Source organism: Motacilla alba, chromosome 11 (genome assembly GCF_015832195.1).
Source record: "Motacilla alba alba isolate MOTALB_02 chromosome 11, Motacilla_alba_V1.0_pri, whole genome shotgun sequence".
Classification (NCBI taxonomy): Eukaryota; Metazoa; Chordata; class Aves; order Passeriformes; family Motacillidae; genus Motacilla; species Motacilla alba.
Window position 1 is genome coordinate 3,977,621 of NC_052026.1, and position 22,882 is coordinate 4,000,502.

Consider the following 22,882-nt stretch of genomic DNA (forward strand, 5'->3'; position numbering starts at 1 on the left):
CAGCCCCCTTGCCAGCACTGCTGCTGTATAATCAGCAGCAGTTATGCACCAGACTGGAGAAAATGATGGCTCCAAGCATTCCTGTCCTTCTGCCTTTTCCTGAGAGCAGCTACCAGTTAGTGCAGTTGGCACAGCTGAGACAGGCAACTCTGAGCCAGCTGGTAAATAAGCACCAAGCCACAGACCACTGGTGAGGTATTTAAATAGCCTGGCATTTTTAGTGTGGGTGGAAAAAGAATTTGCTTTAATGCTGGTGTGATTGTGATTTCTGACTGGCCATGGTTCCAGCACGTCTCAGAATTAACCTTTGATGAGCCAAGACATATTTGTTAACTCGATCAGTTTTTGTGTCAGAATATTCCTGACAAGACTGACAAACAGTGCATTTGACACTGCTGATATTTTGTTGAAGAACTTCATGCAGCAGATTATCTTTTCAGTTAACTTTGCCATCAATGTCCATTTACATACCCAATAATCCCATCTCCATAGGCAAACAAAACATTCCATCTCCTATATCCTGAGTAAATGTAAAAAGGCAGCTTTACTGACTTGATAAATAATCTCAAACATTTTACTTTACTTCAGGGTCTTGCTATTTTCAACACTTTATTATCTACCAGTCAGATAATTGTTAATCTCATTACTTATCTCGTTTGTATGGAAGTCAGTTACACCTCTATTAGTTATCAGAAAAAGTATAAAAAATAAATTTGTAGGGCAGTGGTAAACTCTGACTTTAATTGGGCTATAAATTGTGGAGTCATAATATGAATTAATTACTAGATGTTAGTTGTGAAGGGTTTTTTTTTGAGGGGGAGTCTTTGCTTCTGTATCATTCTTGTAAGTCTTTGTGCTTCTCACAGAGATTTGTCCCTTCAAATTTGAGACAGAGACTCTTACTTAGGTGCTTGGATCTGGCCCTAAAACCATTCAAATTAAAAAGAAAAGGTAATCTCAGGACTAGAAATTTGTGAAGGCATTCAGCTCTATTTTTCTGATGAGTTTGACTCATACTGAATCCATAGGTGGCAACTGTAGAAATAGGCCAATGTCTTAGAAAGTTGGTTTTTTTTTTTCCTCCAAGTTACCTATTTTGGGTTCGTTCTTCCTTGACTCTGGTTTAGAAACAGGGAAGGGGAAAAAACTCCATTTGCTATTTCCCCACCAACAGAGGAGAGCGAGGAAAGCTGGGGAAGGCTATAGCACACAATATAGGAGTCCTTGTGACAGCAAGGACCTCCATGTGATATTGCAGTTCAGGTAATTAATAACCATTATTTACAGCTCAGTACTGACTGCACTTGTCCCCTGCCCAGCTGCCATTTGGTGCTCCTAGCAGATTCCCCTCAGGAACTTCAGCAGAAATAGAAGAAACCTTCATAAGATACTTGGATTTTGTTTCATTCTTGTATCCAGGGTATTATTTGGATCATTTAAGAACCCCATTTCTCAGTATTGTATCTTTTTAAAGGTGGCTTTTTTGTGGGCATTTTATTAGAGAAACCTTGACAAAGTCCTTGGAGATCTTCAAAATTCTCCCTCATGCAGCTGTTTCCCTCTTTTGTTGTTCCTTCTATGGAATTTATGTTCTCCAGTGGACAGCCTGATGATCAGTTCTTTGAAGGAGGAGGAATACATGCCCTGTGTACTTGAAAGGTCATCAGAAATCATTATTTAGCCTTATATACCTCAAGTTTGCGAGAAATTCACAGGGCCCAGCCTGGGCCAGCACAGGAGGGAGCTGGAGCTGCTCAGAGAGCCCAGAGGAGGCTCCAGGGGAGCAGAGGGATGGAGCAGCTCTGCTGGCAGGAAAGGCTGGCACAGCTGGCATTGCTCACCTGCACAGGAGCAGCTTTGGGCTGAGCTCAGGGTGGCCTTGCAGGGCCTGAAGGAGCTGCAGGAAAGATGGAGAGAGACAATTGCCAAGGGCTGCAGGGACAGCAGCCAGGGAATGGCTGCCAGTGCCAGAGGGCAGGGCTGGATGGCATCTTGGGAATGAGGAATTGTTCCCTGGCAGGGTGGGCAGGCCCTGGCACAGGGTGCCCAGAGCAGCTGGGGCTGTCCCTGGATCCCTGGCAGTGCCCAAGGCCAGGCTGGACACTGGGGCTGGGAGCAGCCTGGGACAGTGGAAGGTGTTCTTGTGGTGGCACTGGATGGGCTTTAAGGTCCCTCCCAACCCAACCCCACCCATTTTGTGATCCTGTGGTTCTTTGCCTGCTGTCTTTACCATAGTGAGTATCCTCTCCTTCGAGGGGAATGCAGGACAGCTGCTCACCCATCCTTCCTGGGAGGAGCATTAGGGACTGCAGGGAACAGCTGAATGGGGACAGGGCCATATGGGGTTTGGGCTGTTCCCTGCTCACAGAGTGCTACGAGCTCCCCCCAGCTTGTGTGGGCAGAGCAAACCGACAGTGATTCAGCCATCATTAAATTAGTGCAGATGTCTCCCGCAGCCTCCCACAGGAGTCTTTCCATGAGCTCAGACAATTTGGATAAAGGTCTAGACTAAATCATTGCTAAGTCTATATGGATTCTGGCTGGCTTGAGATTGACATATGTTATACACTTCCAGCTCCTGGGATACTGATTTGTATACAAGTTGGCTGTATCCATGCTGAGCCAGAGTTCCTTTTTTGATGGGATGCTCACCCCAGATTTTGGATGTTTGGAATCACAGGTAGCTCAGGTGCTTACAGCAAATGACATAAATACTCTGAACAGTTCCCACACTTATAAATATAGCGCTGCTAATTTTGCTTCCTTTGAAACAAATTAGGTTATCTGATGCGTCAAAAAAAAGGTGATAATTGTCCCTGAGACTTGAGTCTCCAAATGTCCTGGGCAGGGGACTGCAGGGCTCAATACAAGTCGCCAGAGGATCAGAAGTAATACATCACTAGGAATGAAACGCTGCTGGAGCAGGCGCAGTGGTTTATTCTGCATATTTAATACTGTCGATGTGTAATGGTTTATGCATCCTCTCCCTGTTCAATTCTTCCAGAAAGGCATTAACAAAGGCAGAAGCAATGATCTTTCTCTAGTGGTTTAAGGAATATTTCAAATTTAATGGTGTTGCAAATTGATCGCATTATGAGAGACATAACCTTTGCGAGTGAGTTTGTAAGAAATTCACAGGAATGCATGACTTAGTGGAAATGCATGGGAAATTACATTAGGAAGCTTTGGAAACCACACAAGTGATGAGGCAAATAACTCCTTGTGAAACTGCATGAAATGATAATAACTAGTTTCAGCCAGGTTCCTCCAAATAACTTACAATTCTGCATGAGTTATCCTTAATAAACATCTAACTGCAAGAAAAGAGGGAAAAATAATCAAATTATCCTCATGTTACATCTATTCATTCTGATGTATGACACTCTGATGTTGCTATGTAATTGCAAACAGAGCAGCTCTGAAGAGCTGGTTCTGGTTTGTTTGACATCTCATAAGGAGTTTGTTTTGTAGCATTTCCTAGTTGTGTTTATTTTCACATTCTAAGTAATTTGAAAGATATTTCAAGGAAGAAAAAATTGCTACTGCACCCCTGTGAACAGTTCACAGGTTAGTGTAAGTGCACTAGAAATCAGTCATATTGTCACCTCTAAGCAGATAGTTTATAAGAGAAGCAATATGTAAGTACCCACAATTTAATTTTTCAGCTCTCTTTATTTCACTGTTACCTTCTCAACAGCTTTCAATTTTAGCTCGAGCTGGCTGCAGAGCTGATGTTTATATTTCTGCACTGTAGCTGTGTTTGACAGCCAATTGCTAGAGAAGAGCTTTCTATTTGCACTGCCAGCTTTACACATTATGTGGTTTTAGACAGTACTTACTTCCTTGTTCAGACACTGAAGGATGTTAAGCAGTAATCTTAAATTTGAAAAATTACCTTCCAAAAAAAAAGGTATTTTACTGCTTTCAGGCTGGTTTTATTAAATATTATTAACAGAAGACATCCTGCATGGATTTGAAATTCTTTTATTAAAAATGAAGACAGGTTAAATATATTATCTCTGGGACCCTCCCAATACTTTTGAGCAAAACATGAGAAGAAACCAGGCTGGTAAAAGCAGCTGAAAGCAGGGCCTTGAAGGATTTTAAAATCATGACAGCTAAATATGCTTAAATAAATAGAAATATCTTCTCTGCTCTGACCACTCTGGCCTGTTGTACTTTTCTGCGCCTAGGCTGATCTAGGCTCTAAGCTTGTCTAGTTTGGCAGATTTTGTAAGCAGCCTTCAAATTACTGCTGTGCCTACATAGTGATTAACTTTTCTATTCCTCTTCTGCAATCCAAAGACTATGTGTTCTGAGCTATGGCTTTGACATTCACTTGAGGAAATCATTTCAACAACACAATGAAGTCTTGGTGCTCAACTGCAGTGAACTCTGGGCCTGAGAATGAAACCCGGCAAGTTCTAATAAGCTTTTAAGGAGGAAAAGAAAAATACAGCTCAAACACCACAGCAGAAAAGCTCAGAACATGGTGAATAGATGATGATGATTAAATGGACAGCAGAGTAGGATTTGGGATGTGGGAACTGCTGAGCTTCTGGCTAGCCTGTGGAATGGGAATTCCTATAGCTTATGGTTTTGTACAGCCAACTCTATATTTTGTCTATATTGAGGATGGATCATCAAGTTAGGCTCTGCTGGCAATAAAATTGACAGCCCAAAGGGAAGAGCCCTCTGAGGTCATTCCTGGAGGCTTCACAAGCCTTACATGTAGCAAAAAACTGCAGCATAGTTTGTGTCCAAGACTGACAAGCTGGAGGAGGGAGCAAATGGCTTTGCTGCTCTTTCTCTGAGTTGGGAAAAGAGTGACAAGTGCAGGAGGAGGCACTGTTAATTATAATGCCTGAAGCACTGGAATTGTTAATGTAAGAGCTTGACCCCAAACAGTGGGAGATGACAGACGCTTTTTTTCCCCCATAAAGACACAAAAGAGGGAATATGTTTTACAAGACTAAAGCTGCATGCAATTTTTGAGGCTCTCTGTGCCCAGCTCTCAGATCTCCTGTGGTGAACCACTGTTCACTGTAGATGAAATAATAGGGAAGTAAATGAGATGGGAAAGGATTCCTCTTTGGCAGCGTGACACAACTTCATCTCATGCTTCCAAGCGTCAGGAACAGTTGGGTTAAAAAAATCCAGAGCTGCTTACAGAAGCGGTGTGTGCTGGAACAGGGGAAAGGAACAGCAGTCTGGGTTCAGAAATAGTTGCATGAACTCCCAGCTGGGCAGAGAGCCAGCTACAAAGAGGTGCCAGCCATCTGAGGCCACTTGACACAGGACACTTGGGCGTTAAGGAGCCGCGGGAAGCGGGGACTGGAGGCGTCAGGCCAAGCTGCGGTGGGACAGGGTCAGGTGTGGCACGGCGTTCTCAGGACAGAAGGGAAGACAGATGGTATTCCCAAATGGAAAGGGCCAAGGCCAGAGCTAGGGAAACAGAAAGCTTTAGCTATCATCTGGCTTAACATAAGGAGTCAGAAACAGCAAGGTATGTAAGTAAAAAGTATGTAAGTGCAGGAAAAATCAGCCTGAGAGCGGGGTTTGGGTGGGAAGAAAGCACCTTGTCCTTGTCACCATCACAACCACAGGTGGGGTTGGGGCGTTGGGGGAGGCTTTGCATCTGGGGACGTGGTTTGTTCCTTTCTAGGCTGTTCCCCTGGCAGGGGGAACACAACAGGGAAACAGCCCCAGAAATACATAAAAATTCTAATTGCAAATTCATGTTGAGACTAACTGGAGATAAATGCATGAAGCTGTCTAAGAATGGCTTGAGCAGTCCCACGGTCTGGATGTTTTTTACTAATGTGAGTCTTTGTGAGACTGAATGTGGGTTTATCTCTTCCTCCCATCTGTAAAAACAAGTAGAGCTGTATTTATTTTTTCTCCCAAGACATTAAACAAAATTAGGTATTAAAGATTGTTAAATCAGCCTAGTGAGGAAGGCAATAAATGATACAGAAAAGACCAATGGCACTGTGACCAGGAAGGATTTAAATCAAGATTCAGGTAGGTTCCTGAGCTCTTTCCTTACATCAGCTGGTCATAATCAGTGGATTATAATAACCTGACTGTTAGAACCAGGCTTGTCTGCAGTTTTCAAACAGCAGTTCACTCCAGTGTACTGTGGGATGATACCAAAAGGTAAGCAATGAAAAGTCATTTGTGCACAGTTGCAGCAGAAATATAAACAGATACAAAATTAGCAAATCAAATAGAATAAAAAAGCAGTAGCAAAGAATAAACAGAAACATAAAAGAAGCCATCTGGAATCAAAGATACTCAAATGACATGGTAGGAAACTGAGGCAGACAAAAGCAGAAATTACACTCTTAAATTAAATTGTTAGGGATATTATTGCTTTAATTCCCTTTGAATCTGGTTATGAAGCTGCAGCTGAGAAGTGTGAGCAGTAATGTTTTCTGACAGTTACTCCAGAGGCTTCAACTTACATGATTCCAGGATCTTGAATGGAACCTTTGTCATCCACGGACATGTCTGTTTCCCTTCTGAAAGTGTTCCAAGGACTGACATTATGTCAAGAGCATCAGCTCTGTGCCCCAATTTGTCATTACCCTGAATAATAATGTAAAATATTTGATTCTCCTCTTCCCCACTGTGCACTTACAATTCCCATTACTAAACATAGGACCAGCCTATCCACTGAGAAAATGAAAGATTGAAATATCAAATTGAAATTAAATTCACTTTATTAATTCTGTGTTGTGGGCAAGCGAATCAAATCTATTTATAATAGTTTAACTAGGAATAACTCTTTAAACCGTGGGTCAACAATAAACATGTTCATTGTCCATGGTGTGTCAGAGCACATCAACAATACCCAGAAAAACTTTCTGTAACTCCTAAAGAGGTTCATGTTTTTAGGAAAAAACCATCCCTGCAAAGCCATGTACAGAAAGCAACACCTGAAGAGTAAGGTGCATTACAGTTTTTGAAAGCATTTTGAAGCCCAGCATACAGTTTTTTGATATATATATGAAATGGTTGTAAAAGTCACTAAAACCCTTCCATACTTTCGCGGAATGAGTGAGAGCTTCTTAGAAGCCAGCAGTTTCAGAAAAGAGTCATAAAAAGCTGAAAATTCCATCTCAAAGTCCATTAAATGGGGTCTGCCTCATAAATGAGGAATTTTATTGCAAGGCAAAGGTAAAAAATAGAAGAAGAACCTGAAGCATTAGGACAGTGCTGGTGTGTTGTGCTGGTGTCTGTGAAACACCAGGTGAAAATCAGTGAGGCACCCTTAAAAAAAAAAGATTCCAGAGTTAGGACAGGGAAGGATGATGCAAATTTTAAAATGAAGTTTTAAGGGCAGATGATTCCTTTTCCCTTGAAACAAGTACAGGGTAATTCCCTTGTAATTACATGAAGATGAATTAATTACTTTCTAACAAACTCAAATAAAAACTTGACTACATAATACCGCCTTCTCTCGCCTTAATTAAAAATGTCCAGGAGCATTTTCATAATGCGTAGATGCTTCCCCACATGAAATATCTCTATATTTATGCTTTTTTTACTGATACAAGGAAATTGGGATTACAGCCCCTCCCACTGATGAGGGATCTATTATGGGCTGTTGTGTATCTAGTTGTGCATCAGTGCCACACACCTGAGAGGGCTGGAAGTGCCCAACTCCCCTGCAGAGGAAAACCAACAGCTTTCTGCTCATCTGGGCATGGCCCAGCCCCAAGTGCAGGATGCATTCTCCTGATGGTGAACACATGGAATTCTTTGTGCTGAGCAACCTGTTGTTTTGGCTGCCATGGGTTTGCCAGGTAGCTGAGTGAGAGCAGGTGAGACAGCTCCCATCTGCAGAGGAGGCTCGTGAATCTGCTCAGAATTGCAAAGGAGCTTCACCAACCTCGCTCCCAGCCTTTGTCCATGCATTAAATCCCTGGCTGCTAATGCAGTTTGGACCCAAGGACTTGCTAAGAAAACCCTGTTTGAAATATGCTGAACAAAGAGTTACAGAATAGGAAAATTTAATAACAGTCCCGCACTCCTGGAGTTGTGGTTTACTGCAGAATAACACTTTTGCATCTGCAGAATATAGAGGCTCTTTGAATAAGTTTAATCTTTGCAGTTTCCCTGGCATGGATTTTAATTGTACATGTTTGCAATGTATATACATGAAAGACTATAAATGCATTTTATACCCTTGGATAGTGTGTTGGCAATACTTTTAGATGTGCATTGGTCATTAGTGAAAATAATGTTCATTTTGTGGCAGCACTCTGTGTGTGCTGTTCCTGTTACTCCTGGCTTCATTGATTACCATCTGCATTATCAGATAGAACAGCAAAGGAATTAATAAAGACTAGAAATTGCTCTAGTCTGAGGGTTCATTTGGAATGAAGGTAATTTTTTAGGGAAAAAAATTATCTGTGCTGAGGCTACAGGGGAGCTATTAGTAAGGTATTAATACAGGGCATCTGCATCACCATTAAAACCCAGGGATGGTCCAAAGTCACTCCTGTCTCCATAAATCCAGGCATGAATTGGGTGATGGACTTGCATCTGCTGCTTTAAGAGAGAGGTGTATGGATTTATAGTCCCCCAGGCAGGGCAGTGATGGAGGAAGATGATTTCACTTCCTTTGAAGTCTAATGAAGTGAATCTCACATAATGGAAGTGATTTTACCTCTCTCTGAACAAGATGAGGTTCTCCAGTAAATGTGTTTGTTTGTTTTGGGGTGCTCTCTGGCAGTGGGACACTGGGGCAGATACAGACATTTTCTGTTTAAAGAAATTCTTGTTGCATCTGGATGTTGCTCTGAAAAAGGTCAGCTTTCAAGTATAGGCGCAGCAAATAAAGCTGCAGATGTGGAAAGCAGTTTCATATTTACATTTGTGAGGCTTTTTGAGCAGAAAGCACTATTCATTTCTCATATTCATTATGCCCTTCTATCATTCACCTAGATCCTATATAATTACGTGTTTAATGATCTTCACCCTTCACACGAACACAGCTTGCTGAAGCTTGACTCTTGCAGGAAATTATCATTCATGTCTGGTAGGACAGAGGAAATATTACTTCAGAAAAATGCTCTTCTATCTGACTTAAGATTTCAGTCTGTAATTTAACTTTGTAGTAGGTGATGATGACTTAATCTTAAATCTAAACAATAAAATGATTTTGGAGAAGTGGCTCTTCCATAAGTAATTTGTTATTATGTTTTGATATCAGAGTGTAAGGACTTCAAAAGCTAGAGAAATTATCTTATTTAAGTCAGTTTGGATGCTCCCCATAGATTGGAGTAAATGCCACATTTATGTCTTTTTATTAAAAAACTTAATAAAAAAAGAAAAAAAATTGCCACTATAAATCATTGGGTAAAAAAATGATCTTCCACTCACCAGACTTAGTTTCAACTTTAATATTATAAAATGCTCCTACCTCTTGTACTTTGTTTAATGTTTAGCCCTTCACCTTGTAGTGTTTCAAATAGCAATACTTGAATAACATATAGCAATTCTTGCTTTTGATACAATGGAATTTAACTTATTAGAGGAAATCTTATTAATGGTAATCATAGACATTTTTATCATTTTAACTGTTGGTATATCACTAGAACTACAAAGGTTTTATAGCTCTGCATTAATATCTACCAGAACTGATTTATGAACCATAACTGCTGTTGGATATTATGGGTAAAACCTGAGATTACACAGACAGCCTCTCTTACTTATTAACAAATAGCAGATTCTAGAATGTTTAAGCCTTCTCAAATGTCTGTGGTGCATGTCTGGTTTATTCTTAAAAGTTCAGATTTTAGCTTTTTATTGTGTGGCTGGGTGAGCTGAGATGTTCCCAGTTCCTCTGCTGAGCTGTGGGTGTCCAGACAATGCTGTGATATTACATCACTCTAACTCAGCTCTGAATATGCTGCCAAAATCTTCATATGCAATGTTAATGCCATATAGATTTTATTCAGGGAGCAAACAGATGCTTAAATTATAAACAATCTGTTTAAAACACAGAATCTGAATTGATCTTTACAGGCTCTGGGGCCCTGAAAATAAGGGTCATAAGGACAATAATCTTAAAGGCAAAAGGAGTTACGTCAACTTTCTGAGCAGATCAAACTGTGACACCAACCAAGAGGAGAGGGCAGTGGCCCAGTAAATGGGGCTGATTGTTCTCAAGCAGGAGCTGATGGCAGGTGCAAAAAGAAAACCAGACTGAACTTTTGGAAAAGGGACTCAGCTGTCACTTGACATCTCTGTGTACGTTCCTGTGGGCTGGGTAGGAAGAGTGAACTGGATTGAGTCATACATATTCACAGCTAAAGTGCTCTGAAAAAGTTGTTAAAACAATGGTGCTGTAATAAAATGCTGCCCAGCAAAACAGAGAGGATGAGTTTACACCTCGTGTGGTTCGTGGGAGTTCTGCCATTATTGCTGAGCAGGGAATGCACTGGTGGCCAGGATTTTGTGTCTGTAACAAACCAGATCGACAGGGAAATCAACCCTGACTGCTGCTGTCCACTGTGCTCATTGCAACAGACAGAGCTTTGTGTTTCCTGAGCTCTTGAACAGCTGAATTCCTGAACAGGTGAGCTGTAGATACAACTGTTTGTGACCAGTGGTGGGCAGAAGGACCTGCAGAGCCACTTATGCCATAAGAATCTCCTGTGGTTTGGCTGTAGCTCGTGTTACAAGGCTTTTTTTCCACACCTATTTTAATATCCTAAGGCCAGCTCTTATTCTAAATGATGCTGCTGCTTGGCCCTGGCAACCCCTGCTATCAATTGAGAGTAAAATGCATAACCAGCAACAACTTCTGTTGAGCTGTCTGCACAGAATGAGCAAACAGGAAAAAGTCTTTAGTGCTGGTTGTAACTCATGCTGCAACCTAAGCAAGTTGTACATATTTCCTTCAGACTGTCTTTTGTGAGGCAGAGATAAATAATAATAGATGCAAGTTACATTTTTAATGATGTTATTCACTTCTTATTGATCATATTGAGTGCGTTAGACCTAACAGTAAAAAGAATTTAAACCCCTATTACTGTGTATTCAAGTTATTATCCTGTATTTTTGAATGTGTTGACAGTGATACATATGATCCAACCAATTCACAGTCTCACAATTTAAAAATTATTGGAGATAATCTGATATTTGGTATTTGGCTCTGAGCCTACCAAAAAAAATCAATGGACGTCCTTTGTCTCCTGGTTTTTAATTAATAAAAACATTAACAATAATTAATATATTTCTCATACTGGTTCTGTTTATTATAATTCTCTCTTGTTTTTTGAAAAGCCAAATACAAATTTAATACAATTTTTTTTTCCTGATCGGGCTTTGAGGAGAACGGGAAGATGTGTGCAAGGGTTCTTCTACCAGGGCACGTACTTTGGAATAAAGATCTTAGAACCTTTTGAGTTCTGCAAAGATCTCAGTTGTGATAGAGTTCTTAATTTCTCTGACCGCTGTCTGTAACAAGGTTCCATAGATGCCAGTGTTCAACCATTTGCAGCCACCTGGAAATAAGTTGAAAGTAATAACTAAAAATAAGAGGTTAGATTAAAACATATGGTTAACCCTTCCCTCACCCTTTGCTCTAATAGGTTAAGGACATTTTGTACTTGTTCATTTGGGCTGATAATAGTTCTGAAGACATTTACATTTTAGAATGGGGATTTAAAATATATATAACAGCTGCTTTTTAAATAGAAAGTCTAATTATGTCTATGATTGCATCAATTTTTGATTAGTATGCATACAAATCCCTGCTCTCCATGTGTATTCAAGCTGAGCTGTGGATCACTAGTGCTGAGATTGAAGCACAAATGATCAGCTGACAAAATGCATAGTTAAACCAAAGCAAAAAAAAAAACAAACAAAAAACCAAAATTCTGTGTGTACATTTTTTTTGTCTCTAAAATGCCTTTTTTTTTCCCCTCTTTTTCTCCCTTTTAGCTACACACAGACCTGGACCCTGGCAGCAGCAAAATCAAGTATATTCTGTCAGGAGATGGAGCTGGAACCATCTTTGTGATCAACGACAAGACTGGAGACATCCACGCCATGAAAAGGCTGGACCGGGAGGAGAAGGCTGAGTACACCCTCACAGCCCAGGCAGTGGACAGGGACACAAACCAGCCCCTGGAGCCCCCCTCAGAATTCATCATCAAGGTTCAGGACATCAATGACAACGCTCCTGAGTTTGTAGAGGGTCCCTACCACGCCACGGTGCCAGAAATGTCTGTTGTGGGTACGTATGTGTGAGCAGCCCAGCCTCTCCCTGCTCACAGCCCGGGCTCTGCCAGGAGGCTGTTGAGTTGGTGATGAATAATAAGGTATTTATTATGTTGTTAGCATTCATTTGCATATTTTCGAATCTTTTCTTGGCCGAAGCTTTCATCTGCAGCACAATAGCCGAGTCTCTCAGTAGTAAGGAAATGATTAACAGCTGTATTAATGTCTCTTTGTCCAGCAACACTTTAATGGGCTAAATTTATATTTCCCTTCTGACACTGCAGTTGGAGAATTGTTATTGAGAAGGATTTATCAAGATTTGCTCCAGCATGATGCTTTAATCCTATTGATATTTTGTTGATGTTTAATTATCTGTTTGTTGTTTTCCTACACTTGCAGGGCATTGATACATACTTATTTGTTTTCCTCTAAATGCAACTGTAATCAGGCAAAAACATTGAAATGTAAGATGCTGTGTCTGGGAATTGATGGTTAGGCTGTAGAGTGGACTTAACCAATTAGCCACAGGATTTGCATGGATGATGGAATGGAAAAGCAGAGAAAGCTGTGGAGAAAGATGGTGAAGAGGGAAATTAACTGTGTGAAAGCAGAAAAGAGAAAGGAGAAGAACATAATCTTCTTAATATATTTTCCTTATATTTATTCATTTTGTTGGATTAGTGTGAATCCATTTCTTCATGGATTAATATGTTAGAATCTTTTCTGCATAGTTTGTCTCTGTGTGTGCAGGTGAGCATCCTTAGAGAGGCAGATATTGACACTCCCCAGGACACACACAGAGTGCAGCTCATCTTCAGCTGTCACTGAAAGCAAAGGGAAGCAAACCCACCAAACAAAGAGAATCCATTTCAGAGCAATACAAAAATTCATCATAAGCAAAGGCATCAAAATCTGGCCATGAAATGCAGAGGAAATTCTAATGCATTTTAGTGTTGGGTTGAGGATAATGTGCTTCTGAGTGATTTTTCTACATCTGTCAAAGCAAGGTAATTGAAGGAGTGCCAAGGCACTTTGTGGAATAAAGCAACATCCTATCACAAAGTTTCAAAAACATCACTCTTTCTGCTTTGGAGAGTTTATTTAGCTAAAAAGAGGAGAAATGTGAGGAGCCAGAACCATCCTCTCACTCACAGCACAGAGAGTTCCACCGAGTCATTGTCAAATACAGGTGTGGGTGCTGACTGCATGGTCAGACCTGAGGCTTCACCTTTTAAATCAACTCTGCTCCAACAGATTTTCAGATCTTCATTGTACCGAATTACTTGTGCCAAAAATGATATGTGAATTTTTTGAGCCTGCATTTCAATTCTTTTACCAAACCATAGCTCTTATATGTTGAGTTACTTTTAATTATACAGCAGCACAAACATAATATGGACCTGCTTTCAGAAGATGTTTCAACCAAGCTCTAGGTGAGCAAATGACTTAATTAAATAAAATGAGACTAGAAAACTAAACCAAAATAAAACAGTGTGGGAGAAGGAGGAAGGAAAATTGAATGCTGTCATTCCTTATGTAAATGGGATTTATGTAGTATTCAAGGAGAAAAAAGAGAAAGATACATGCAAGAAAAGAAAAGATGGTTTCTGATCACAAAGCCTATATAAAAATAATTTATATCTGTACATATTTATAATCTGTGATAAAGACATGGGCCCTATGCAAGCAGTATTCACTGTAAAGAAGAGGAGAAAAAAACCCCAAAACTGAAAACTGTGAGAGGAAACTAATCAAGAGATGAATAAAAAGCTAGTAAATTGTTAACATGAGGTTTAAAAGATGGTAAATGAGATGAGAGTAAGAGAATAAAAGAGAATAAAAGATGAAATATTAGTGAAAGAGAGGTAAAGTAAGAATGGAGAAAGAGTGAAAAAGGAGGGAAAAGTGTGAAGAAAGGTAATGAGAGATGAATTATAAGTTAAAACTTCATTTAAAACTTCATCTAGGAAAACTGTTATGGAGGATTGTAGCAGAAATGCCCAATGGCTAGATGTAGTTAGGAAATAGCCAAAGGGGCTGGCTCCACAGGAAATCGTTTCAACGCTTCCCCAAGTATCTTGGGGAAAAGATAGACACTGAACTGCCTCTGAAATGACAAAGTTCCACATTCTTATGGTTTGTTAGGCTGCATGAAAGAGTTTTGTCCAGAAGCGTGTTCTAACAACAAAATTATTAGTCACCATTACTAAAAAAATCTGTGTGGTAGAGATTTGCAGTAGATCATCTGACAGGTCTGGGGTTTATTAGTATAATTCTGAGAGCTTTCCACATTTTTTCCTTAGGATCCCTGGCCCTTCCAGGTGTTTTACAGGACATTCCTAGGGGTGCAGGTTTCCAAGCTGCTGCTCTACAGAAGCACCAACATGCACTCCTGCTCTTTTGTTGAGAAACAAAATCCATTTCTCTGTTGTTGCTTCGAAACTCAGAGAATTTGCATTACATGGGACATGAGTGAGTGTGAAGTCTCTGAAGTAGAGGCAGTGGAGTCTGTGTCTTAATCTCTGATGCAACCAAATATCAAGGCTGGAAAGTGGAATATGAGAGTGTTACCCTTCATTAATGTTGCTGTCACTATTTCCTTCTGCTTTCTTCTCTTCACCCACAGGTAGCAACATCAAGAGATGAAGGAAAAGATTCTTTGTAAATTATTTCAGGTTTTTTGAAGTTTCTTTTTAGTCCTTTTGAAATTAGTTTAGCTCTTCTGTAATGTTTACTAAAAATAAATTGTCTCCTTTCAGAGTTCAAGGAATTTTTACTTTCCCCCTGCTAAGAGTATTTCACTTCCATTATCCACTTACTTAATTCCCTTAAAGAGATCTCCACCCACTGCCAATTTCTTGCCTTGACTTTTGTACAACACAGACATCACTAGGCAGTGTTCTTACTCAGGATAAAACAAAGTTCTGCTGAACCTTTTCTTTCCTCAAAGTGCTTGTATCAATTTTCTGCTCTGAAACAGAAGAGGAACTCATATGCTCTCTATATATAGTGCTTATGTAATGAGGATGCAGTACAAGGCATTTTATTTTTGGGCCTCAGGGGAAGGCAGTGCATGAAATACAGATGAAGGCTTTAACCTTTCATTGTCCTAAGGTTCTAACACAATGCAGTTTTTTCTAATAGGTGCCTTAGACCTGGTCTTATGTTCCTGGCTAGAGGAGATGTGTTATAGGAATGTCAGGTGTTATTTTGACTATCTACAACTGGAATGAAACACTATGGGGATGTGAAAACCAGCTTCAAACTGACAGAGAGCAGGTTTAGATTAGAGATGAGGAAGGAATTGTTCCCTGGCAGGGTGGGCAGGCCCTGGCACAGGGTGCCCAGAGCAGCTGGGGCTGCCCCTGGATCCCTGGCAGTGCCCAAGGCCAGGCTGGACACTGGGGCTGGGAGCAGCCTGGGACAATGGAAGGTGTCCCTGCTATGGCAGGGGTGGCACTGGATGATCTTTAGGGCCCCTTCCACCCCAGTTCTGAGATTCTGTCCCTACCTGCAGTGCGTGCCAGCCCATGTGGGACTCTGTGTGTCTGCCAGCATCCAGGAGCCGCACACGGCCATGGCTTCGTCCCCTGCATGGTTTTTACTCTGTGTTTCGGTGCTCTCTGGAAAATCCTGCTTCCCTGCTGAAACAAAAGGATTTGCATGGCTCTCCTCCCACTCCTGGTGCAAAGAGGATCAGTATTACCCGGAGCTCTCTCTGGGAGGAGTGCTGCTCACTTCTCAGCTGTCTGTGCAGAACACACTCCCACACACGCACTCGCTGCTGGCCGCGTCACTGTGCTCAGATATTCTGAAATCATTTATTTCTCTCTCTGAGCAAAGACACCAGCACATTCCAGAAAAAAAAAAAAAGTTTTGAGAACTAAACTGAATTTTTTTTTACTGTAATTCCCACATAATCTACCATAGTAAGCCCTGTTCCCCACCTCCAAAAATGATGAATTTGCTTGTGAAAGCTAATAGTGTATATGGAGAATATGTTCTTTGCTGAAACTGTGCACTTTAATCTTTTAATTATGATATTAATTTTCTTAAAGAATTAAAGATCAAAAAGTGAAATCTGTGGAATTACTTCATTATGGCAAGTATTACAAATAGGAAATAATTATTTTTTTCTGTAAATCTTATTTAATCACTTTTAAGCATAAAAGGGCACACTGGGGTAGAAACTCAGTTAAAACCTTAAAAAAAAAAAAAAAAGGATTTATCTGTGCTTCTGGGAGTAAGAACCCCAAGACTCTATTTTTTTCCCTCCCCGTTTGTCTGTGAGCTCTGTATCTATGCCTGCAACGAAGACAGAATATTATGTAAATGAATGAGCAAGCTTAGAAGATCCATAAGGGTAATTGGAACGAGTTCTGTAGCTTATTTAAAGAAAAAAGAAAAAAAAAAAAGAAAGAAAAGAAAGAAAAAAACCAAACCACACCTTCCCTTGAGGATGTTCTGTTTCTGTGTTACCTTCTCAGCTACACACAGATTCACAAATTCCCCAAAACACGTGCAGAGGTGGTAATGGGAGCCAAAGTGGATATTGTCTCCTGACAGCAGAGTTTTGGGAACCCTTTATTCAGGAGAGGAATGAGGAGTGAAATCTCTTGATTTTGCTCTCAGCGAAGCCGGGAGTGTTTAGACAGCAAGTGTCATGTTGAAAGACAGGAGACGACTGAAGCAGAGTGACAAACGTGTTGGTAAAATAAAAAAGGACACAGATGGAAAAAGAACAAAAGCCATAAGGGAAGAGAATTCTCTCATAGTTTGCCTGAATTTAGGTAAACAGGAAAACTTTAATAATTTCCAAATATTAAGGCTTCCCCTGACAGTCATAAAAAAATAGACACAGTGGCATTCAGTCTGACATTGCTCTAGAAATGCTTTTGCCTTTGCCACTTGAAAATAGTAACAACATGGAAAAGCTTAGAATAATATTATTTTTTTGTCCTTAAATGCTTCCATGAAAGGTCTTTACTGGAAAGGGCTTAGGCTTTCAGTTGAGTCAGAATATCAATTTTCAATTTTGGCACAAGCACATCTACTTAGGAATGTTTTCCCTCGAATCAAGGTTTGCCCTTGATTACACCACTGCAGATAAGACATTATTTATTTTTTTTTTAAAGCAGAGCAGAGTTCTTTAGTCCAGCCAGCTGTATTAGGACCACTCTACATAGTGCAGCTTTGCTTTCCAGTTCTCCCAAAGACATTCATTCTCCTCCCCTTAGAAATTGTTTGCAGAAGGACAAAATCTGCTCCATATGAAATCAACACGCAAAATCTGACATGAATAGTGATAAAATAACTTAAAAAAAATCAGAAAGTTGTGATAAGAACCTGACCTGAAATATCATCAAGATCAACCACACTGTCTTGCTGGGGTTTTTATCATTGATTTTTAAGGCACTGAGCATGACTGTTAAATCAATGATAGTTTGTCACAAAATTGTGGAATAAGGGGTCAAATACGCATTAGCCCAAAGGGTAAATGCAAAGGCAGAGCAAAAGCTAAGGGAAAAACCAGCAGATGTTGCAAAATATGGCAACAGTGTAACAGCTGTTGAAAAAAAAGAAGTGTATTTTCGTGTTGTCTTGTTCCTCCACTTGTTCCTGTTGCGCATAATCACACACAGGAGCTGCGGCACTAAGGAGTTTTATGTGAGATTTGTTTGGTGAATGTGTGTGTGTGTGTGTGTGTGTGTGTTTAAATGGTCGCACACAACCTTCAGGAAGGGCTCAGGACATTCAACACCAGGGCTGGCTGGCTGTTCCTTAACCTGACTGGCTGTTGAGCCTTGAGAAAACACAGTTCTGAGCACCTGCTGCTATTTCTGTACTTTTATTTCCCATGAGGTCTGATCAAAAAAATGTCATTATCTTTCTTACTGTTCTTATGTGCACATTATGAGCTCGAGGACCATGATGAAATCAATATTCTTTAGGGGTTTATAGGCTGATCCTTTAGTTATCCTCCTTTATATTGTCCTATTGTACTAAACCAGTTAATTGACAATACAGAATTACCAAATTCTGTGGGATTGCTCCAAGTAGTTTTGCCAATGGCAAGAGGTACTTGAGTGTTGAGGTTCTGAAGGCACTGTCTGGTCCTTAAGAGCAAGGCCTGAATTTCCTGTGCAAGGTGTGGAGCTGCTGATGTGTGCTGATTTCTGAGACAAACACTGCCTTTCTTCCTCTCCATTCACTGGCAGCAATTTGTCACAAATTGTCCATTTTTTGCACACATGCATTCCCTTGGCACGAAGGAAAGTTGTGCAGATGACACATAGAGAAGATAAACTCTGCAGATAAAATCTGCTGGGATCAGAGCTGAGGACATAGTTCATTAAGGAGTTCTTCCAAATGGAGAAATTCATCTTTCTGTGATGTTCCTGTTTTGGGATGAGGACAGACAGAGCTGTCACATGTTGATCGTGTGATGGTGGAGCAGAGGAAATTTTGGCAGTATTAGGTGAATGTCCTGTGTGCCTACAAGAATCTGTCCTACTGTGGTTCTTCCTCTTGACTCCTAGTCACAAACATCTTATGCATTTTTGCAGATATTCTGCTTCTGAAATCCTTTGTGGTGGCCTCCATTTGTACATATCAAATGCGTCATCGTGTTTGTGTTCTATGACTGTGGGAAAATAAGTCTCTGACTCAGGTTTCTGATGCATTCTCTTCTGGTTACAAGTTTAAATCTATTCTCAGCATGGATTTTTCACAATTTCCCCAAATGTAAAATTCTGAAGGAAAAAAAAAGATGTTTAAAGAGTGGTATGGTTTGGTTCTGCAGGCTTTGGAGTTGTGTTATCTCATTTTTCTAAGCAGCTTGGCTGGTGACATGAGCCCATTTGCTGGCCAGGGGGTGATGCCTAAGTGGAAAACAGAGGGATGAGAGGAAGTGGAGCAACACGGGTTTCTGCCAGACTGATGCTCTGTGAAATGCCACAGAACTGGTCTGGAGCATAATGTCACCTTTCTCAATCACAGAAAATATAGACAAGGTCTCACCACAAAAGGTAGAAAGTTCTAGGTCAGAAAATTAAGTTCAGTGTGGTAATATTTTCACAGAAACTTTGATTACTGTAATTTCTATTCTTCTGCTAGCACAAAGACTTGGTTTTGGAACATCAGGGACCAATACTCCTGAAATTCTTCATTAAGTGGCCTGTTTTAGACATCTCTCTCATGGACACACTTGATATTTGCCAAACTGAGATACAATTCAGAACCCTTTTTTTTTTCTGGCACTAGTCATTCCCCACCTTGCCCTGATGACACCTCTGTCTTTGGTTAAGTGCTGAATCTGCAGCTCCTGTTCTTCAGTGAGAACAGCTCACAACTGCCTGTGGAGCTGCTGTCAGCAGGGCTTCCTCGGGAGCCAGCCCTGGAGCTGCTGGGCAGCTGATTCAGCTGTGCTCCTCCCTGGGGCTCAGAAGAGCTCTGCTGCCATTTGCTGGCCCTGCAGTGGCCTGGGGGGACAATATTTCACACTCTGCTTTTGCACCCTGGGTTACAGCTGCTGGCACTCCAGGCTTCACTCTCCCAAACAAAGCCAGCAGAGCATCAAAGCTGTGAGATGATATCAGCCACTTTCTGTTCTCACCACACAAAGTCATAAATGAAAGAATTTCTGCAGTAAACAGCCTAGGCTGCTTTATTATTTATTTCTCTTTTTTTTACAATACACATGAGCATAACCTGAAACTTCCATTGGAATCAACAAGACTTACAGTACCTTTTTTTTCCTGCTTGGTAATACAGTGTACAGTGATCATCCAATTTTACTGCCTTTGCCTGGGGACCTTGCAGAATGAATGCTGATGAAATAGTCAATTGATTAGAGACAAGCAGTCTTTCAAAAAGTCCTGAACAGAAGAGGAGCTATTTCCCACTTCTCTCACAAATATCAATTAATATTCTATAGCAAGGGTGATATCTAAAGGGAGAATAAAAAAAATAGCATGAAAGGAAAACGTAATTCTTTAAGCCAAACATAAAATATATTTTACCCTTCTGCTGTTGCCTGTGATGTTTCAAAGCGTGTACTAATCCTAACAAACAGCCACCCAGGGGAATTTGCAAAGGAATGCCTGCAGGCTCTCTAATGGCACCATCTCATAAGTTGTAGCAAGAAAGAACTGCCAGCCTTAAAGCTGAAAAGGAAGAAGGTCCCTTCTTGTTAGATCCACACAGGTAAACCCAGGTAACACCAGCCAGGATAATTGCCAGGGAGGAATCCATATCCCTAAATCTGAATATGTATTTCCGTTGTAAACTATTTCTGATTCCAGAACGTTATGTTAAAGAGGCAGCATCAGAGTTCCAAAACAATTAGTTTATGCAGACAAGAAATGGTAAAATATGCAGTTGATTAGATTTCCCAGGCACGCTTCCCCCAGCCTCATTATACAGCTGTGAGGTGCGGGGCTGCCAGCTCGCTCCACTCCCTGCCTGCTCACACAGCCTCTTTCTCCAGGCATAGCCAGCTCCTCTCGTACTTCTGCACTCACACATTTGCATACAATATGTTTTTCCCATTTCTCTCACATGATAAGAAGCCCTCAAAATGGCACACGAGCAATCTGCACAAACATTGTTGTGTTACACGCGGCAGGTCATGCATTTGTGCAGAGGTTTTGACTCAAGCATGTACTGCATGACATTAACATTCTTTCAAGGTTTCATTAGCCTCCTAAAGGATCTACTCCAGCATTGAGAAATGTGTAACATTTGGGAGAAACAGCCTGGGTACCTCTTCTGCTTATGGAGCTAAACATCACTTAGTGTTTCAAAGGTATGAAAGGATTATTTTTCAGTTGGAACCAAGAAACAGCTTCTTGCATTTTCCTGCATGGTACCACATAATTTATTATAGACCAAGCTGTTAGATTCTTCCAGATTCTTTCATTGAGACAGATTTTTAGGTGCTAAAACCTTTGGTTTAGATTACCAATCCTTTAGGGCAGCATCTGCCATTTCCTATTGGTCTGTAAAGTACTGAAAATCTCTCTGTGCATTTCAGTGAGATTACAGTCAACTACTTTTATAAAACAAAGTGGCAAAATAAGCAAGTAATGTTTTGTCACTCGTGTTTAATATCAAAAACAAAACATGAACTGTATCAGTTGCAGTTTGTGTCAGAAAGTGTTCACAGGGGTCTATATGAGTATATAAGTGCACACAGGTGTTTAGACAGAGATATATACAAGAGGAAATGGCCTTAAAGTGCTCCAGAGGAGGTTCAGGTTGGACACCAGGAGGAATTTCCCCATGGCCAGGGTGCTCAGGCCTTGGCAGGGGCTGCCCAGGGAGCTCTGCAGTGCCCATCCCTGCAGGTGTCCCCGGAAGGGCTGGAGGTGGCACTCAGGGCTCTGGGCTGGGGACAAGGTGGGCATCGGGCACAGCTGGGACTCCATGACTTTAAAGGGCTTTTCCAACATAATTAGTTCTATGATTCTGGGATTCTATGATGGAATTTAATGTAAACAAACCAGAAATTCTTGCAAGGTTCTCCCTTTCCTGTTTGGTGGAGTGTCGGCTTCACATGCTTGCAGTTCCTGGAGGGCTGGAATTAGAGACTGGGGTGGCCTGTGTTGGGTACAGCCACAAAAGAGAGCACTCACAGGACTGAAGTTTAGTCATTCACATTAGCTGGCCAGTTTCATTTCTGTTCCTCTCCAGTCAGCCAAAAAAGGAGGATTCCAGGAGAGGATGATTCTCTTTTCCTCCCTCAGGTGGAGCAGGCAGCTGGTGCAGCAAGGTTTCTAATTTAGCCAGTTGAGCCTAAAACAGAGTTGTGTGAATAACCTCTTTTCCTTCTTCCTTCCCTTAATCATCATAAACAAGATCATGACAGCATCACACTATTTCACTACTTAGAGTCAAATAAATTACAGCTGGGAAAGACAAATTACCCTATTAGTTAATCTTCCTGTCTTTCTAGGGTTTTCCCTTAGAATACATTATTCCAGCATCCTGTGCAAGAGAGTGAACTCTTCACTGAGGAGGATTCTGTTATTTCCCTTGGGAAGCTATTCCTCCTTGTGCAATTTCTCATTGCAAGGAAGCTTTTGTTGTTGCTTTCATCTTTGCAGAAGATAAAGAGATGTCTTGTATCTGTGTATTTATGTGGTTCTCATCACCAACATACCAGTATTACACCTGTACCATGCACAGATTTTCTTTCTCATTTCTGCCTCTAGAAATGATTGCATATTGGATTCTGCCATGGAAACAGCAGAATGCATGCTGGCCTTCCTGTTTCTTCAGCATGGCAAGCACAAGTTGCCCATTTCCCCCTCTATGACCTGTATCTCTACGCTTTACCCCTGCTTAGGGTGTCATCTATTGCCTCATTCATTAAGGGTTCACTGGACACTTAAAAAGCAGAGGTTTTCTTTTTTCATAATTTCCTCTAAGTGTGTGAAGATGTGAAACACTTCCCCAAGCCCTCTGTCATCTGTCCCCAAAGCAGTCCTCCACATTTTTGTGGTTCTGAGGCCCTGAGGGCTCTGTAGGTCAGGCAGCAGCAGCACCATGTGCTGGCAGCATTGCTTCCAGGGGGATTTACATCCTCTCCTCACAGAATCATGAAATCATGGAATTCTTGGGTTGGGAAGGAACCTCAAGG

At 41.0% G+C, this 22,882-nt stretch overlaps 1 protein-coding gene across 2 annotated transcripts in view; it reads left to right on the forward strand.

The window, feature by feature from the left end:
* Positions 1-22,882, forward strand: part of CDH8 (cadherin 8) — a 156,709-nt gene that overhangs the window by 44,465 nt on the left and 89,362 nt on the right. For both annotated transcript variants that reach the window (XR_005258253.1, XM_038148047.1), the window contains exon 3: positions 11,962-12,256. Coding sequence is in view for 1 of the 2 variants with exons in the window: in XM_038148047.1 (XP_038003975.1) it covers positions 11,962-12,256 (295 nt within the window). In the remaining variant the exon portion in view is untranslated. The remainder of the gene's footprint in view (positions 1-11,961; positions 12,257-22,882) is intronic.